The sequence below is a fragment of the Lipotes vexillifer genome, unplaced genomic scaffold, assembly GCF_000442215.2.
Source record: "Lipotes vexillifer unplaced genomic scaffold, Lipotes_vexillifer_v1.1 scaffold164, whole genome shotgun sequence".
NCBI classification, from domain to species: Eukaryota; Metazoa; Chordata; class Mammalia; order Artiodactyla; family Lipotidae; genus Lipotes; species Lipotes vexillifer.
Genome location: NW_006789313.1, coordinates 3131519 through 3151894, shown reverse-complemented (window position 1 = coordinate 3151894; position 20376 = coordinate 3131519). Strand labels below are relative to the sequence as shown.

Sequence of the window (20376 nt, the reverse complement as noted above, 5' to 3'; positions counted from 1 at the left end):
GGAATGCTTCTATGGAGAAACACTTTCCTCCTTGATCCACGCAGTTATGTCACTGTTTCTTAATCCTCTATTCTTTTTCAAATGACGCGATTTTAACTTGGTTTCCTTTGGCTCAGTTTGGAATAAGACATTTAGAGAGGGAATTTTACTTGTATATATTTTTCTTAGGCCCTAGAAAAGTAAACCCAAAAACCTTCTGATGTTTTTGAAATCCGCGTCTTGCATGAAGACAGTGCTCCCCCTTTCTTGGTCATCAGTTAAATGTAAATCTTCATTTTGACATGTCACTGATAATATTTTCTGAGTGGTAATACAATCTCTCATAGATGGTTTCAGTAGAATTTAGCTTGGGTGTAACAGGAGACACTCTGAAACCACACTTCCTTTCAGGTTTTAGTTGGTGTTGCCTCAAAGTTATTTTATTCTGAGACACAGCAGAAGACCCGTAGGTCCCGAACTGAAAGGCACTTAAGAAACTTTCATACATTATTTTTCCTCTGAAAAAAGCTTTGTTAAGGGCTTAAAATTTTGCTTTCTTACAAACGTTTAAAATTCCACATAAAACTAAACATATTCTGAATCAGATGACAGTCACAGAGTATTCAAATAAGCTTGTCTGTTTTTAATATTTAAGCTTAATAGTAGAACTGAATACATAAGTGTGAATGTTAAACCTCAGACAGTGTTGCACTAGTTGATTTGAGTTTGGGGCAGAGGGTGGCTGGCAAGGTGCACCATCAAAATTAGAAAAGGATTCTTCAGTGGCTTTAGGTATTAGATCTTCTAGAATGGAATTTCTGAAATTCACACAGAAAACTGTGATGCTGACGCAAATGAAAAATGAAAAAAGAAAACCAAAAAAATATCGGCAGGGAAGTTTATAATCTTTTGTCAAGGAGAGTCACTTTTTTGATGCAATCATTGAAATAGAAAGGAATTTTTCAGGTATAGTGGCAGAGTCTTGTCCTAAACCACGGTACTGTTTATGCGCCTGGTAAAAATCAAGTATGCTTGGTTTCATCACCATGACAGGTAGCACTGTGGATATGAGCTTTACAATGTCAACAGCACCTTGGACTTGATTCATTTCTTTTTAGTCATGTCCTGTTGTAGTACACATCAGATTGCCATATGGATCAGACTCATTCCGGCCATGTGCTATCCCAGTTTACCATCTCAGGACTGTAAATCTTCTTCCCGTGGCACTCCAACCTTGTTGGGTTGAATGTTCATGGTGACTTGAATAAGAGATTAGTTCACCGAGACCTTTTCCAATATTCTCCTCTGGACAAGAACATGTTTATATGAAGTAGACGTGACCTTACATTTTAGCACTGGAAATGTTGATGGTAGCATCACAGACTTCTAGGACTCATGGACACCACTTTAATTCTTTCTCTAGCTTCAGGGCATCTCTGTTATCCACCACAGAGTTGGCTCCTAGGTCAAAAAAAATTATCTCCATTTCATGTCTTCATTTAGTAATGCATTCCAGATGAATATAGCAATATAACTCGAGCTGAATTTCTCTTTAGAATCATTTGACTGACACTGGCATCTGAAGGTCACTTAGGAGCCCGGGCTGTGTCAGGTACATTTCATTCTGAATCCATGTCTGGTCGTGAATGGAATGCACTTGGCCTTGTGTTGTCATCCTGATGAAAGGACTCCCTGTGCTGACCTTGACCTGAACGTTTGTTTTAACGTAAGAGGGGTAGCTGCCGTGAGATCTGATTGGGGCAGGCCAGCTGGCAGCCAGGCAAGGTCATACAGCATGTCAACCATGGTGAGGTGACCACTGTTGGGAGACTGTTCTTCAGCCTTCTGGTCATACATTCATCTTTGTCAGTGTGCAGAGGTAGGTGCACTAACTTGCACTTTAGTGCAAACTTACACGGAGCTGATGTATAAACCGGAAAGCTAGTATATTCCCTCAGAGAAGATCAGAGAATTTTCCATTGTCATGACAAAAATGTTTATCATATCTGTTCATTGTTATGTCCATGTCGCTTGTCTCTACTGGGCATTAGATATTTGCTTATGCCATTTTCTCTTTTACTGGTCACCTTGAAAATAGCTTTGGGTGTTTCAGCCCACAGTTACCTCCCACAGATGGATAATCCAGTTTTTACTTGTTCAGCTCTTAAAAAGCAACCTTATTTTCTTCATTTGTAAGGTGGGCACTTCTCTGTTGTCCATTAGACACTGCATATAATGTATATTCAAAGTGGAATTTGGGGGCTCAGTACCTCAAGGTCTTAACTGATAGCAAGTAGTAGAGCCAGTGCTTGTTCCTTTATGACATGTAGCATTTCTTTGCCCAGAAGTTCTCTGATAATTAAGCATCATTTACCAATAACTGGGCTAATGTATCTGTGTAAATGTCATTCAGTAAGTGATTTTTGATTTTAATTTGATTTTAAAGAATAGACTAAACCTTAGACTAATTGAAATCAGAACGTCATGAATTCCATTCCAGTGCATTTGGCCAAAACTTCATCCTTCCTTCCCTCCCTCCCTCAGTAAACAAGTACCGAATGCCAGTTCTGTTTCAGACACTATGACTTGCCACAACACATAAGATCCAGACTCTCACATTCTCAAGAGTTCACAGGATGGTGGGAGAGATGTACAAAGTATCACAAGATCACAGTATAGAGTTTCCTGTGAAATAACAGAGAGCAATATATTGGCTCCTCCTGTAAAACTTAAGATGAGTCTTAGGGGATGAAATGGCGGTCATCACGTAGAGAAGGAGCTTTTCCAACTGAGGAAAGAAGACATGTGGAAAGAGGCACAGCTAGAGTATATACGTTACATGTGAATGTGGCTCGTTTCAGGGCAAAGTGCTGGAAAGGCAAGTAACATCCAGACCAGGAAGGGCCCTGGATATCATCAGACGAAATTTGAACATTATCCCATCAGTAACAGGGAGACAGAATTTCAGATTTAAAAGGGGCAGTGCTGTGATCTGATTTTGAGTGCAGAGGTATCTCTGAGGCCATGGGAGACTGGCCCCCAAGCCCTTTCATGCTCTGGCCACAGCCGTACCTCCTCCTTCACTTGGCTGTGTTCCCTTCCTCCCTCCCTGCACTCTAGCCACAGTGGTCCTCTGGTTCCTTAAACAGGCCAAGTGCTTTCCTTCCTCTGTGTCTTTGAAGGCACAGCATGCTTTTCCACCCCGCTCTTTGTAGCTTGCTTCTTTTCTTTGCTGGGGTTCAGCCACACACCTCGAAGAGGCCCTCCCAGATCCTCTGCCCTAAGTTAAGTCACCCTAAGTTAATTCTCTTCTTTTCCTCACAGCAGCTAATATTTTATTTGTTCATCCGCTTCTCACGTACATCCACCACCAGAATGTAAGCTCCAAGGTGGAGATTGCTCACTGATGTGTCCCTAGCACCTTGTTGTGCCGGGCACCTAGGTGAGGATCGCCCAGGGTCTGTTGAATGAATAAACAGAAATAGTCCTGAAGGTGGCTAGATCTGTTAGAAAGGGGCGGTGATTGTTGACATAATAAATGACGAAGGCCAGAACTAAGCTTGTGTCTGTGAAAACGTAGAGGAGACTGTATACAAGGGATGTTTGGAGAGAGGATTGCTACGGTTAGTCCCCTCAGATTCACACAGTGATGGAGAAGTCTTACGTGTACCTTGGATTGCTGGTTTCAACAAGAATGTGAATAATGGTGCCAAAAACATAAAATGGAAATACAGGGGAGAAAGCATGGGTAGAAGCAAAAAGGTTTGCTTCTGTTTTGGCTGATTTGAGTCTGAGATGACTGACGACGTTTCAGCAGAACTTTTCAATGAGCGTCTGAAAATTCTAGCCTGACGCTAAGTAGACAGGGCCGAGTTAGAGATAGAAACGTCCCCCCAAAGGTAGCCACCCTCATCTGTTTCTCTCTACCCAAATGTTGTGGAACATCTTGTGGGAGAAAGCCAAATCCCCGTACTGACTGAAGTTGAAAAGCACTGCGTGACTAAAGGCAAGACCTTGGTTGTGGAGGAAGAATAGTTTCAGGACACTGGTCATAATACCACTGCACTTGTATTTGGTGCAGGAGAGATTCCGAATAAGTGATTTACTTCTTGCTGGTTTTCCATCTGCTAAACTGGATGACTTATATTTAAAAGCATTTGGCATCCTTGGACACAGTGACTGCCTACATGATTGCAAATTAGTGTTTTCATTCCACGTTAGTGATTTCCTCTTATTCTTTTCCCAGGGGAGATGGAAAATTGCTGTTGACTATTCTTGATATAAACCTCTGTATGCACTGCAACAGACTAAGTGCCAGAAACCTCCTGGCATCTACTTGGAATTTCCCGTACACTCAGAATTCATATTTATAATATTTAATCTAACATGAAAATAAAACATTTTTCACTTCAGTTCCTACTAGTCCAGAATCTCAGTTTGGGGGTTCAGCTGCATCAAAGACTACCTTTCCGTTTAGAAATCTCAAATCAAAATGTAAGAGGATTTCAGTTAGTTGTATGCCCAGAGTCTAAAACCCCAGATCTGAGAACGCCCACTGGACTTTGCTCCCTTTTGCCTAATAATTTCTGGAAATCTCTGTCAAGGTTTATGCCAATTGTCTAAAACATAATGAATTTCACCGGGCCTCTGAAATTCACCATGAATTGTCTAGGACTTTCCTGAGGAATATTCTAATTCTAGCCTGGAAGACCTATACTCAAAGACCAAAATTTTTATCGTGCACCCCTGCCAGTAAAAAGTTTTAGAGCATGCTTCTCAAGATATGTTTTTAAGAAACTGTGCATCATGTAAATGTGTGACAGGACTAATATTCACATTATAAAATGTATGCAAAGATATAAATTAAAATGAGATTAATATTTCTAAATATCTTACTGATTTTGATGGCTTTAAGTTCTCAACAGCTAATATCTCAAGGCTCAGTATATAAATAGGGTGAGGCTTATTATTAAAAATCGTGGACTTAAACCCACATTTCAAACAGTCTGTGGATAAATTCTGTTATAATTTATGGAGGTCAACATCTTGGCAAATCCGATGCAACTGTCCTTGCTTCTGATTCATTCCACGACTGATGAAGAGCTCGTGCTAGCAATCGGAGCCTCTGCTCTGCCATTTTTCTTACCATTGATGGATTATCCTCAGTCCGGGGTTTCTCCGCAGGAATCTTTTGAAGCCAACTTGTTTGTTTTGTCAAGTTTAGTTAAAGCCAGATTTTAGAATCAGAAAACGTTATTTAATTGCCCTCTCACCATCGCCACCAAATGCCGGTATGTTGAAAGTCAGAGAACAAGTAGAGGGAGGCCTGTGTGAAGTTTACCCACCAAAGGTGACAGGTGGTCACGACCTACTGTCATACCAAAGGAAGGCGCCAGGGTCAAGCAACTTATTAAGCACTGGCGGAGCTCAGTTTTTGGATGAATATAAACAGTAGTTCTAACGCTACTGTATTTCCTTTCCCTGCTTTCTCTTTCTCCCACCAAGTCTAAAACACCTGAGCAGCAGGGTTCCCACCCACCTCTCTCTGAACCCCTGTGCATTCCTTCACTCTCAGAGCTGAATCCAGAAAGCAGAGGGTGGCATTTCTTTGTACTTTACCTTCAGGCAACTGGCTGAGACCATCCAATCTGCCTGGAATGTAATTTTGGCTTAAAAGAACCAGAACTAATGGAAGAACAGAAGCAGCTTAACCCAAACTGTTTCTCATTCCACTGCCCTACAGAGAATAGAGGGGACGAAGGAGAGGGGAAGTTCTGTGAATTCTTCGCCTGTGCCCTTCTTTGAGGTTTGAACCATGGACAATTTTAATTGCACCTATAAAGTGGCACCTTGCGGCAGAGTACATGCCTGGACTTAGGCAAGAATTGGGATTTCTGCTTTATAAGAATGAGTGATTTGGAGCTTTGGGAACAGATTAGATGTGTCCCTTTTGGGATTGTCATTGCTTCCACCTGCCAGCCAGCTCCTGTTTACTGTGTCATTTACACTTGCCTCCTGTTTCCATCAAAGCTCGAGTAAAGGTCTGTACCAACGAACACGACACACTAGCAAGCATTTGGCAATGTAGATAAGATCGTAAAATATATTCCCTCTATAGTTGCTATTCTTTATGTGTCTGGAGGCAACTTTTCTTGGTGTTTCTTCATTCTCTGTGTTTTCGCTTCCCTTTTTAGTTGGTTCTGGCATGCAGTATAAAATTGCAATTATTAATATCTTTTCAAGAAAATTGGACTTTATATTACTGTAGATTTTCTTCTAAGATAATGCCTTTTCAAGTTCCGGGTTTCATTTTCCTTTTTTTTAGAAATTCTTTTTTTTTGCCATGGGAACCGCAGTATTGATTATTGTCAGTAACTGTGAATAGATAACCAAGATCGAAGTATATATTAAGATAGCATACTAGAATCGAATTAAGTATTAGCAATAATTAAATAATGGGTTGTACAGTACACAAACGACATTTCTGTGGCATGGGCTGTCTGTGGTTCCCACTGGGAGACTGCTGATTGATGTAAAAAGCATGTGACGCCATTCAGAGGCAAAGGTTTCCGTATGGACTGTTGTGGGTAGTTGGTTCACTTTTTTTTTTTTTTTTTTTTTTTTTTTAAGGTGGTGAGAATTTTAGGTGGAGTGAGTATTTCTAGTCTAACACTTAGAAAGGCTAAAAGAAGTACAATCATAGTCGTGTCATTGGGTATGGAATTGAGCTTGGGAAATCATGCTTTGTAACTTCCTGCCTTAGTTTCATTACCTATAAAACTTGGGACAGCAGTAGCAGCCACCTCATATGATTAAATGTAAAACACTTAGAGCAATGCCTGGCTCACAGGAAGCTCCCGATAAAGGCTAGCTACTGAGTGATTAAGTATTCATCTGCAGTATGGTCTGCCTACTTTCCCACCCTCTGGTGGAGTGCACAGAAGATGCCTTTAAGCTGCTTAATAATTGCTGCCCTCAGCATTTCATCTGGATACGTGCATGGAATGAGGCTTGGCCCGTACCTGTGTCTGCACGGGTGTGCCTGGTGCCAGTCAGAGGAGGAACATGGTGGTCAGTAGGAAAAGAGTGAGGTGTGTTGAGGAAGGGCTATAGGAGAGCTATGACCATCGTGAAGAGACTTGGGTACAGAGCATTCAGGAGGGCAGGTTCTGTGCAGCTCTTGTCCTGGCCTCTGTGTGGTTCTTCCACCCTCCACAATCCTCTCTGCCCCAGCCCCCTTCTTTTCACCTCTTGCCGAGTTTCATCACAAGCTTGGTCTTCATTCTCAGTGATGGCCTCGTTTGTTGGGAGGTGAGGCTGTGGGGAGATATTCCTGCTCTGCCTTCCCTCAGCTTTCAGATTGTACCACAGCCTCCTTCCTTCCATGACCCCACATCCTTGCCTTTCTCTTGAGAGAGGTCAGAGGAGTTGGTTTGTGGCAGTTTTGAGGGGTAGATTACCTGAGAGTTCAAAAAACCCAAGGCCTGGGACTTCCATGGTGGTCCAGTGCTTAAGACTCCGTGCTCCCAATACAGGGGGCACAGATTGATCCTATCCCTGGTCGGGGAACTAAGATCCTACATGCCGCATGGTGTGGCCAAAAAAAAAAAGAAATAAAATAAAAAACCCAAGGCCTTCCATATTACTTTCCCCATTCCATTCTCTTTTCCTTACAAATTATTTATCAAGCCCTAAAAATATCAGTCATTTGGTCGAAACAGGTGAGTTTTATGTTGGCTACTCGGAAGCTAACAATGTTAACAAAATAATTTCTTTTTCTTTTTTTTCATAAACTTACTTATTTTATTTATTTATTTTTGGCTGCATTGGGTCCTCGTTGTTGCATGTGGGCTTTCTCTGGTTGCGGTGAGCGGGGGCTACTCTTGGTCGCGGTGCGCGGGCTTCTCATTGCGGTGGCTTCTTTTGTTGCAGAGCACGAGCTGTGTAGGCACATGGGCTTCAGTAGTTGTGGCTCGCAGGCTGTAGAGCACAGGCTCGGTAGTTGTGGCGCACGGGCTTAGTTGCTCCTCGGCATGTGGGATCTTCCCGGACCAGAGCTCGAACCCATGTCCCCTGCATTGGCAGGCGGATTCTTAACCACTGCACCACCAGGGAAGCCCTAACAAAATAATTTCTATTGATAATCCAATAATCATCTTTGCTTTCTTGGGCCGAGAATAAATCTAGTCCATTTGCAAAGGATTTTTATACACCCACTTGTGAAGAGGTGTCATGTCAACTACTGAAGGACACGGAAAGAAGCATACAATGGGCTAATAGAGGCTATTTGTAAAACCAACATCAGCCAAAGCCTGGTAAAGCAGCCACCTTTCGGTGACATCTTCCACACCTTGGATGACCAGGTTTACTTTGGCTAATCTAAAAGACTAAGGAGTGTGCCTTTCCTACTTCAGTCTGCCATGTGTTTCTTGCCCAGAGATGCTCCTCTGTCAACAAGAACAGCGCCCTTAAGTAAGTACTTGTTTTGTGCTAATTAGAAGTCCTTCAAAACAGCGAACGCTGTCCTGTGTTTATTTGGACGAGGTGCACTTGGGGATGGAAAAGCGGTCAGGGTTAAAAATGGCTGGAGGGCAGCAAGAATTCTTGCCAGTTCTTTCTCCTTACCCTGGTCTTGTGAAAAGCTGTCTCCAAACCAGAGAGGGAATTTACCTATTGTGTAAGACCCTGCCCCCGTGCCTGTGCCTTAAGCAGGCACATAGTTTTTATGTGCGCCTGTTAGTTTGAATTTGTGTTACTGATCTGCTTTTTGTCCTTGCTGACGGTTATTATATCTTAATGGGCGAAACCCTACTCTAATGATCCTTGTGTATATAATTCTCGGAGTACAGAGCAGGCACCAGAGGACCACATAAAAACGTTTGCCTCAATTTCCCTGCACAAAAGGAGCCCAGAAACCAGACTTGACCAAGTAACAGATTTTTAAAGGTAAAGGAACCCAATAAAATTACCAGCTTTTCACAGCGTGTGTCTGCTTCCTTTCGACATATTGTGAAGTGTAGGTGAAATATTCTAGCTGAACTGACAGTGGGAGTGGGCATAACTAAGGAGAGAGGGAGATAAAAGTAAAAGCCACCAGCCATGATTGATACCGCAGAAGCAATGAATCGTTGGGGGTCTCCCCTTTGTGGATTTGGCAATTCACCTTTCTGACACCACCTGCAGGAGTGTCGGTGTAACGAGCCCCATAGAGATGGAAGCAACAGCTAGAAGTACTTGGAATTATTGTATCACGGCTTTGAGGCGCACTGGAGAATTGTGTAGGCTGGTATTTGCTTATTCAACTTTTACAGTAAAGAGGGTGTTTGTCTGTGAGTGTGTATGAGAGAAAGAGAGAGAGTGTGTGTGTACAAGTACAAAGTGGAGGGGGCTACCTGATCCTAGGTAACTCCAAAAATATTTTAATAAAGGACTGATTTCTTTCTACAGTGTCATCTTCAGTTAACTAAATGGGTTCATGGGATGCTTCTAAGTTTGGTGGTGAGCGCCTTCAGGAATCAATTCTCTAGGGACTTCCCTGGTGGTGCAGTGGTTAAGAATCCGCCTGCCAGTGCAGGGGACACGGGTTCGATCTCTGGTCCGAGAAGATCCCACAAGCTGCAGAGCAACTAAGCCCATGCGCCACAACTACTGAAGCCTAGAGCCCGCGCTCTGCAGCAAGAGAAGCCACCGCAATGAAGAGTAGCCCCCGCTCTCCACAACTGGAGAAAGCCCGCGCACAGCAATGAAGACCCAATGCAGCCAAAAATAAATTAATTAATTAATTAAAAAAAAAAAAAAAAGAATTCTCTAATACACTGTCCCATATTTGGGGAATAGCATGCTCAGGTATGGATTCTGGCCCTATGTACGAACTTAAGCTATTCATGGTGAATAGGAGGCAGGATTATGTACATGCAAGACAGCTCTCCTGTGAGTCATAGGACTTAGGCTCTTTGTACGTTTCAACCCTTTGGCCAATAACCTAACCTTCCCTGGCCACCCTATAAGATGGAAATAATAGAAATCATTTAATTTCCTTAAGCTCTTGGGCTCAACCAGATGATGTTTTCATGGTGCTGCTTCCACCACTGAGTTTTATTTTACTTTGAAGAGCCTCATGGAAGAGGAGAAATCTCAGTGGAATACTTGGCGTTGGCCCTAAATTAATCTCTCAATCTACTTCTTCCTGTCCCCCATTCCTCCCCCAAAGATGAGATTGGAAGTGTAGCTCGGGGCTAGGAAAGGAATGGGCTTAAAAATCAGGCCAAGGCCTTAGGACTTCGCCCAATATTTAAAGGAAAGACATCTGAGGTATTTTAAACATCAAGTAAAATTTTGAGACCTGTGTTTTAAAAAAAGATAATAACTTGGGTGGTACGATGAAGCGTGGATTGGTGGGAAAGATGGAAATGAGAGGTAAAAATAGGTTCGCTTTCTAAATGGACCCGAAGGTTAGCTTTTTATATTTCCCTTAAGACATTCGATACATTATTTTTTGTAATTAGAGTTTTTGTGCATGTAAGTTTTCTGTTAATGCTTCCTGAAGTTGGGTGTCGAGCAGGGTTTTGAAGGACCAAAAGGGTTTAAATTGCAACTGCTCCTATCTGAAACACTCCAGAATTCTAGAAAGTTTCATTACTACTCAGTAATGGCAGTCGTCTTTCTCTGATGCTTTCCAGATGTTAAAGGAGATAAGGCATTAACAAGCATTAAAACACATCCACAGTGTGTATATTTAACATCACAATAGTCAGTTTGTAGGTACCATTCTGATTTCACACCATGCTTTATACGCCGGGCCAAGCATACATCTTAACCTCACTTAATGTTTTCAGTAAGTGAAATTAGATCCATTCTCTGGATATGCTGAGGTTCATAGAGCTGAACCTGCCAGGATCACGTAGTAAGTTTTGCTCCCTCCACAGCAGTCATCTCGGTCTTTTTCTGAACCTTGAGCTTGTTCCTTCATCAGGATTAGAAATATTCGTCTGTCTGCAGTTACCTCTCCCTGGAAGGCTTTTCTCCCAGACACTCACAGAACTGACCTGCTCAGCTCTTAGCTTAAATGTCACCTCTTCAAAGAAGCCTTCATCCATTAACCTCTGTCATGTTGCTCCTTTCTCTGCTTTCTTCATATCATTATCTGTAACTGTTTATTTGTTTATTTTCTGTCCCCTAAGGTGGAGTATAAATCTCATGAGATCAAGTGCTTTGAACATCTCAGACACACATTTGATTTGTGTAATCACAGCATTTTAGAACCGTTTCTAGAACTTGGTGCACGTTCAACAAGCATTTATTCAAGGGATGGGTGAATGAACGAATGAATGTCGCCAGAGCGCATGCTTGTTCTCCAGTCCCATCCTCCCTACATGTTTTCCTCTGCTTCCTGGCATAGTGCAGGGGAATTGGCTGAGGGTATAACCCATCAAACTGTGTATCTGGGACCCAGACTGATTAACTTCTGAAACTCAAATATTTACTCACTAGGAAAGGAAGCCAACAGATCATTCTCTTTCCCATTAGGTAAGATTACTTGATTATATGTAAGCTTGCAGTTCATGTGCAGTACCTCGTTTAGGAGTGAACGTTTCTGATAAATTATTTTTAGAATTTTACCTTTTCTTATCGTATTCCCGTTGGCCGATTTTTATAGGAGACTACTAGAATTTACATAAACTAGACATTGTTCCTGGCCATTTTTTTTGTTTTTTTAAAGCATCAGACATTGAAAACTGCCTGGTCCATCTAATAAGTTAGTGAATTCATATTTATCCCCACACACAGTGTTCCTGGGAGGGTAGATTCTTGCCTTCTTTCCTCAGACGACATTTTTCTTTTGTGGTTTCAGATTGGACTTTTCAGAAGGGTAATTTTCCTTTGTCTTGGTGGAACCTGAGACGACTGACTTTGTCACTAGCATATTAACCTCCTCTTTTCTCACTACCCCACGTAGCTGAGGAATAGCTTGATGATTAATTCCTCTAAGTTAAGAGAAGGTGGCCTATGAAGGAATTTTAAGTACATTTCTCGGTGTTCTGTGAAGTCACACGATCTTAGCTCCGTTAATTAAGTTTATTAAAATTGTATAAAGGCGTTCGTGTGATTCTAAACCCCAGAAGAAGGAAGACAATTTGAAAGCAACCTGCCCTTTACCTTGATCCCTACCTTCTCCAAAAACCGTGGTGTAGTGCCAACGAACAGAACAGTGGTTGACGAGCAGAATTTTAAGGCATTCTAAATATTACTGGTTGGTTTAATAAAATTAATTAGCCTGCCACGGAGAAAATTTACTAGCATGCTGGTTAATTTCACAATGTAAAGTCAGAGAAGGGAGGTGGGGTTGAGGGAACAAACCTTATTAGTTTTGAATAATTATTTAAAGATGTGGAGCTGCCTATTTCAAGCACTTTGATTGCCAAATCCATTAAGGCTTTAAAATCTCAATGTTTGTATGCTGGTATATATGGGAAGGAATCTCTCTAGATGAAATCACAGGCATATTTGTTAACAGCTAAATAACTTATTTAACATACAGAACAGCAAGTAGGATCCAAATAAAACCATGGGAATGAGAACTTGCCTTAAGACTGGCTCATGGGAGGTTTCCATAATCTTAATTTGCCATTGATGCAATTATTCCTTTTTCTTGTCTCTTTAATCCAAACAAGATGTTTGCAGCGGCCATGGAAAGGTGCCTGAAATCACATGCCTGAATTCATTTAATTTGCCAACATCGTCTTTTTTTCTGTCTCTCTCTCTTCCTGGTAACGGGCAAGAGTCAGTTCTGGTGCATCAGGTACTAAATCTCTTCAATTACCAGCCGGGAAGAAAGATTTAACCTTGTGTTTCAAACCTACAAACTGATTTAGTTTTAAAGCACAAACACTTCTCCTGTGGAGCCTAAATTAAACTGCAGAAAGGATGCAGAGCTTGAGGAATTAAACCAGGCAGGACCAAGGCTCAGGCCAGTGATCGGAACCATTTCGGTTTCTTTCACGGGGCCCCCCTGGTGCAAAAGGAGAGGGAGCGGGAACGAGCCGAAAGGCAACCTGTGTGAGAGGGGGCAATGTTATATTGCTTGGAAGCTAGACATGGAGTAAATGTGAGTGCAGGGGAGTCCAGTCTAACCTCTTAAACTTTTTCTTTTTCTCTTTGGGGGCTCGGCAGCCATTTTTAACGTGGATGATTCTGTGGTTGATCTGGAAACCCTGGCGGCCTTATATGAAAACGTGAGTATCAAACACCTACAGAGCCAGAGTTTCCGGATTTTTGTATCTTAACTAACTTAAAAAAAAGTTGATGTCTAGAAAATGGTTATATGTGACTCCTTCCACCTGAAAAGTCACTGAGCCATTCATGTTCTTTGGCAGTGGGAATTGTGACATTGCGTGGAAGAGATTAAGGCACAGAAATGCAAGCTCAAATGAGAGTGAGCATGAGGAAAACACTAGGTTCTTGACTGTGGTATCTGGGTTAGTAGATCTCTTTTGCAAGGGAAGGCAGTTCAATGTGGAGGCCACTTGTGTGCCGTGGAACCCAGCCCATCCCTGTGGCTTGCAATCAGAGTGCATGAAGCTAAGTTACCAGCTTAACACTGGTGTACACCAGTGTCATCCTCTGAGGAATGGGGATGCTGTTACCAGCTTGGATGATTACCTTTAGCCCAAGTGAACTGACGGCACTGATCGTGGGAAATGGTATAGGATGGTGGGTGTGCGTTTTGGATTTAGAGTGAGATACTCTCAGGTTTGAGGTCGAGCTCTACCATTGACTGCTGAGTGGCCTCAGACCAGTTAAATTCCTTAAACCTGTTTATCAGTACAATGGGGATTATAATGGGCTCGACATGATTTTTGTGAGTGTTAAAAGAGAATTCAGTATATGCAGCAGTAGCCGTGTATTTTGAAAATAAACAGCGCTGTACACATTTATGGTCTTCAAATGTGGATTATATGTGGAGGTAACCAGCATAATTGTCAGGCTTTCTTGAGAAGATGACACAGGAGAGTCGCAGTTCCCATAATTGTTAACTGTTCTGGTTCGCTGACTCTGTTAGGATATGAAAACATAGACTGAAACAGATTCTCTTTACTGAAGTAATGCTGTTTCTCAGGAAGCTACCCGGAGCTCTATAGCATGCTGTGATTACCGAGCTCAAAAAACGAGTTCGTTTCAATACTTAGGTCCCCTGGGACCTTAAGTGTCTCTGAGAAATTTTCCATAGTGTGATAATCCAGCCTAGCGGGACTGCCAGTTCCCTTCACATTTCTACATCCTTTGCGTGTACCAGGAACTGTTTGGTACGACTGGGTGGGAACTTCCCATGTTTCTATCAGGAAGGCTTTCGTTAATAAAGAAGGTGCACAAATCCTAGGCCATCGGGAGCTAATGGCACATTTGTTGAATACCTGGAGGGCATCATGGTATTGTGGAAGAAAGGTGTTCCAAGTCAGGCTCTCTGCCAGGTACTTAGTGTAAGCCTCGGTGGAGTCATCTTTAAAACAAGGATGCAGTACTTGATGTCGGAAAGGCAAAGTGCTTTCTAGGATGCTTTTAGTTGTTACCTCGGGCTCAGGACTGTGCACCTGATTGGTACTTGTTAGCTTACAGTAGAGGTAAGCTACATACAACTGACATAGTTGCGCAAATTGAGAAAGCATGGGAGTAAATGCCAAAATCAGTGGTGCAGACGAATGCTTAGAAAATTCAGAAATTTAAAAATCAGGAGGCTGCATAAGTTAGGAGGGCTGTTCGGTTCTGAGGATGAAGAAGGCAAAATGCTAAGGACAACTTGACCCTCGTCCTATCTTACTGGGAAAGACACAGGGGATTCAAAGGTTAGCAATCAAATGTCCTGGCTTCTGTATCCAGCTAAGGTCACTCGTTATGACCATTTAGTTTAGCCAGTAATTCCCAAACATTAGCATGTCTCAGAATCACCTGGAGGGCTTGCTGAGCCCTACCTCTGGAGTGTCTTATATCCGGGGTAGGGCCAACAATGGGCATTTCTAACTAGCGACAGGTGGTGCTGATGCTGCCTGTCCAGAGACCACACTCTGAGACACACTGCTTTAGACAGATTCTCATCGCTCGCTTCTTGTGTGTGTTTTGTTTCCATTTCAACACAGAGAGCCCAAGAGGATGAACTCGTTAAAATAAGAAAGTATTATGAGACGTCCAAAGAGGAGGAGTTGAAGCTACTGGATAAACCTGAGCAGTAAGGATGCTTAAACACTTTTCTGTTAACAAAAGGAGGAGGGCCGTCCCTATCTTCCTGCCTCGCAGCTCCGAATAACCAAATCTCAACTGTGCCAAGCTAAGTCACAGCGGCGTCATTCCTGTGACCTATTGCACGCAGCAGAATGACCTGACTGCCGGGAAAGGCAGGCGGGAGATTTGTGCTGCTGGATATCATGTCTCAACCCCTCACCGCACCCCTCATGACTCCCCTTTTCTTGTCCTAGCAACTTGTTAATTCCTCCTAGACTAAACATTCTGGCCCAAAGGGTAACTGAGGAAGGGAGAGGTTACTGCTCTGTTTAAGGTTCTGCTGATGCAGTTAAAAGGGATGATGTCAGAGTCACAGAATTCAAATTGATTTTCCTAAATATTGTATCCAGTAAATGTAGCCTGAATGTGCCAGCTTTCTCCCCAGATTCTCTACCTGCTCTGCCCAATTTAGATGTGACTTTTTCATCCTCCCTTTGCATGTGCCTTGCTTCTCTCCAGTCACTATCTGGAGGTGTCTGCTCTCTCGTTTGGGGTGTTCCACACACTTTGAAAGCCCAGAACTCTAGTGCATAACTGAGTGACTCTTGTCCTTGGCTGGGCTCTTGGGGTCCACAAAGACCCCAAAGATGGATAACCTTCTGGGGCTCTGCAGCCCTAAGGACTCTGTGAGAATGTGGGATGGGTCCCGAGTGGACAGAGGGCTACTTAGCTCGTGGCTACCTTGAGTGCTTCCTGCCCAATGCAGGCTGTGCTTCTCAGCCTGGAGATGAGGCAAGGAATAGGAAACAAAGAGGAAATCGACTGGGTTTAGGGTAACAAGTCAGCCCCAGAGACATTCAAGGGTCAGTCGCTTATACTGAAACCTTCACACCTTGCCCTTGGTTCCTCTAAAATGCCCCACTTCCCTTGGAAGCCAGGGTATTCAGATCCAGAAAAAACATCTTTCAGTGACTGGGTGAGGAATTTCTAGGTTTACTCAGTTATCGACAAACCTTTATGATAATTTGGGGACCCTTAGATGACTGGCTGTCACACGGAGCATATGCCAGGGCCCTCCCCCCAACACACACCCAGAGTTAGTTCATGAAGCCTAGGAATATTGTGAATCAATGCAGATGGGCTTCCCTGCCCTTCTGTTCCATCGACTTGAGCCCCCCGTCCATACCAACTCCCACCCCGACCCATCCTGTGGTCCACTCCCAAGTCTTGTTTCCTAATATAAAAAATTCATTCCCACTAAGGTGCTGACGACCGAAAATGAAGTGACTCATAATGGGATATTTAGACACAAGGCCATGAAGAGTATTTGAGGACTGTCTTAGTCAGTTTGGGCCGCTATAACAAAGTATCCTAAACTGGGTGACTTATCAACAGCAGAATTTTATTTCTCACAGTTCCTGAGGCTGGAAGTCTGAGATCCAGGTGCCAGCATGGTTGGGTTCTGGTGAGCACCCTCTTCCAGGCTGCAGACTTCCCTTTGTATGTTCACGTGGCAGAGAGCAGAGAGGGGAAGTAAGCGCTTGTGTCTCTTCTCTGAAGGGCACTAACCCTACTCATGAGGGCTCAACCCCCATGACCTAATTACTTCCTAAAGGCCCTACTTCTTATTACTGTCACTTTGGGGGTTAGGATTTCAACTCAAGGATTTGGGGGGGGGGGGCGGATACAAACATTCAGTCCATAACAGGGACAAGAGGGCATATCAAGCATTTGGGTAGTGCCAACTATGCCATGTTAAGCAATGATACTCCAAGCCCAGAGTTGGTAAACTTTTCCTATAAAGGACCCGGTAGTAAGTACTTTAGGCTTTGTGAGCCATTACAATCTGCTGGAACTACTCAAGTCAACCGTTGTTGTGCAGAAGCAAGCACAGACAATACATAAACAAATGGGCGTGGCTGTGCGCCAATAACAGTTTGTTTATGGACGCTGAAATTTTAATTTCGTATCATTTTACATGTCAGAAAATATTATTCTGGTTAATATTTGATTAATATTAATATTAATGTTTAAGTGGTTAATTTTTTTCAACCATTTAAAACTGTGAAAACCATTCTTAACTGATGGGCCATACAAAAACAAATAACGGGCTGAATTTGGCCTGGGGAGTGTAATTCACCAACCCCTGCTCTAAACTATGGAATGGCCCACTTGGTAAAATGAACCGTGGGTCCTTGCTCCCGGAAGGGTTCCCCTTTTCCTTCCTGTGTTAATGCCTTTCTAGCATTATTTTTCGAGATTAATTGCCAGGACACAGAATAATGGCAGCAGGTAATTAACCGATGACTTCTTAAAGTTCTCCTGCTTTCTCTACTGATGATGTGGATGGAAGAGTGTTTTTAAAGTTTGTAAATGGTCATTGTAAGGGCTTCCTGAACATGCTAAGCTCTTAGTGGCAGCAAAGGAGATGGTCATGTTGTCCGGGTGATATGCTTGGGCTCAGCTGCTAGAGGGTGAGGCCCAGAGAGGTAGGGCCTCCAGGGCTGAGTGATTTTCACCTTTACTCCTGACCTTCTGCACAGTGTAGCATTTGTTTGATTCATGCCAGAATCTGATTTTCTGGCAACTGATTTGCCATTAGTTCCAAGTGAGTTGACTATAAGCATGTTTTGCATACTGGAAAATATGAATCATTTATAGTTTCAGCGTTGCAGTTTCCTAAGATTCCTGTGGTGCCCAGGCTTTAAATCAGAGCCTGGAGAGGCTGCCCTCCTCACTCACCTCCTCAGCTTTCTTGCGCCACAGGGCCAGATTTAGAAAGTCATTTCCCACAGAGGTGTCATCTGCTTGGGACCAGGCTGTCAGAGAACCACTCCCTTCAGCAATGGTCCTCAACTCTGTTCACACTCTCCTTGGGATGGTGGTGAGGCGAGGGGAGGCTCTACTGGGTCTGGTTAGGCCTGATGTGTGCTTTTTGTGGCCTAAGGTGAGGATACCATATACAGTCTATGGGGATGCTCCACTGAGGCCCGCAGCTGCCTGGGGATCGCCCCAAAGAAGACATATTGACGTTGAAACAAGGCTCTGTTAGCGTCCCCCTCTATGGAGGAACATAAGTTATAGCATGCACAGACACCTGAAATGATATCATTCAGGGCTTTGAGGAATGATAAAGCACACGTTAGTCCCTTGAAAACAGTGGGCCCGTCGCATCGATCCACCTGACAGCCGAGTTGCTGTGGGTGTGTGACCCACGGACTGTGAGGTGCAGAATGTTTCTGCTGTGTACCGGCTGTACTTAACAGTCCATCCTAGGAAGATCAGCCTGCCTTCAGGAAAGAAGAGGAAGGTCCCTGGACTGTGGCTCTCTGGGGGTATTGAGTCCTTTCTATCTCTGGCCCTAGGGTGTAAAGTTAGACTAGTCCAAAAGGAAATCAGTCCCTAAATATTCGTAAGTACCATGGCCTAATAATGCCCAAGACCCTCTCCTTGGGGATGTGTAAAAGAGTGCTTACCCCTCCCCTTATGGGTAGAGTGTAAAACCCACATGTGGGAGATAAGATATTAGAAACTTCATAGCCTTTGAGGTAACCTGTACTTCTGGTACTTTCTCAGATAAATGGGAAAGGGTGCTTTCCTCGAGACTTTGTTTTTCCCATATTAGCTTCTCTAGTATTTTGTATCTTCACCTTCCACCAGGTGACCAGGCCCAAAACCCACAGGTCATCCTGAACTCTTCTCAGCATCCCGTGCGATGGGTCAGCTACATTGCGTCTGGCAGCCTCAGTCGCTTTCTCACCATTCGCCCCTCAGCATCCACACTGCAGGCCCTCTCTCGTTCCCCCTTAGAATATTCCAGCTGCTCCCAGCCTCAGATCGGCTATCACTTCCAATCAATCAGCCGAGCCATTGCAAGGGCGATTTTCTAAAACAGAAAGCTGCAAGTTTCACTCCTCTGTTTAAAACCCTTCATTCATTCAGAAAAAGCTTGAACTCTTTATTTTAGAACACAAAGCCCCATTTTAGCTTTCTCTCACCTTTCCCCACGAATATCATTCAGCCCATCCAGGCTCTCGCTGGCAGTTTCTTACATGTGTCCTGCACAAGAACCAGAGGGCTCCCGGAGACCTTGGCTGACATGGTCCCTCCAGGGCTCTGACTTTGATGCCCTGCGTGTGGCTTCCATAGCTCCTATTTTAGGCCCCGAGAGCACTCATCACACGTGGTAACTGTGGATTTATTTCACAGGTGATCAAGAAGGAATTGTGTTTAAGTTAAATTCTGTTCTCAGGTCTCAGCATGGTGCCTGACACACTGTAAATGCTTCATACACATCTAAAGACACTAAAATTCTTGGTGACTGATGCTCTGGTATTTTGGGTGACATATTCCCTACAGTTCTGTCCAAAAGTATTGTGATATATCTGAATTTCCCTCCCCCCTCCAACTCTGGATATGTGCTTCGGCCCCTTCTCCATATACGGAACACTGGGTCTTTAAGATTCTCTGAGAGCCTTCCTAGTGCAAGCCCTAGTTCCAGTAAAGCTTTGATCCCAGGGAACCTTGTAGTTCTATTTTACTCTTTTTGCCGGGTAACACCAATTGCTTGAGCCTATGCGCTCGTCTCCTCATGCTGGTCCTAAATGTCCGTTTTGGAGACGAGTTATAAGCAATTTTGCTTATACAGCATTTCCTTCTTCTCATCTGAGACCTTGCTGGTAAGCTGGGGTGTTGATCTGTATATTCTCTCCATCAGTGCTTCACTCGCTGTGTTCATTGAAACGAGGAAGTGTACCCACTCAGGGATCTGGGTCCTACTTAGGGAATAGTGTTTCACGGTTGCATTTGGAGAGGGAGACGTGCAGGGTGCTACACTTGAGGTAGCTCTCAGCAGCGTCTGAATAAGTAAAACTTCCCAAGACTCACTACAGGACCAAATGCCTCCAGTCCCGCAAGCTTTTTACTGCTCATGTTTGTGAGAACTGGTGATACCCCTGATTTCAGTCATAAATGAATCAGTGGTTTAATACTGATTTTACAAAGAAACAATTCACACGTAGAGTGTAATTTTTTCATCTTGTCCTAATTCAGAATTCCTTTGGGTTTCCACTTTTATATCCCATCACATGGTTTTCATAATAATCAGAGTTACAGAACCTTAAAGCAAAGGTATGTTTTCTTTTACGGACATCCTTTGCTTCCTCTTGGTGTTATTTAGGGAAA

General features: G+C 43.3%; 1 protein-coding gene across 2 annotated transcripts in view; it reads left to right on the top strand.

Annotated features, from left to right (window-relative positions):
• FMN1 (formin 1) overlaps positions 1-20376 on the top strand; it is a 409376-nt gene that overhangs the window by 230556 nt on the left and 158444 nt on the right. For both annotated transcript variants that reach the window (XM_007462518.1, XM_007462519.1), the window contains 2 exons: positions 13150-13211; positions 15111-15199. In XM_007462518.1, the coding sequence (XP_007462580.1) occupies positions 13150-13211; positions 15111-15199 (151 nt within the window). The remainder of the gene's footprint in view (positions 1-13149; positions 13212-15110; positions 15200-20376) is intronic.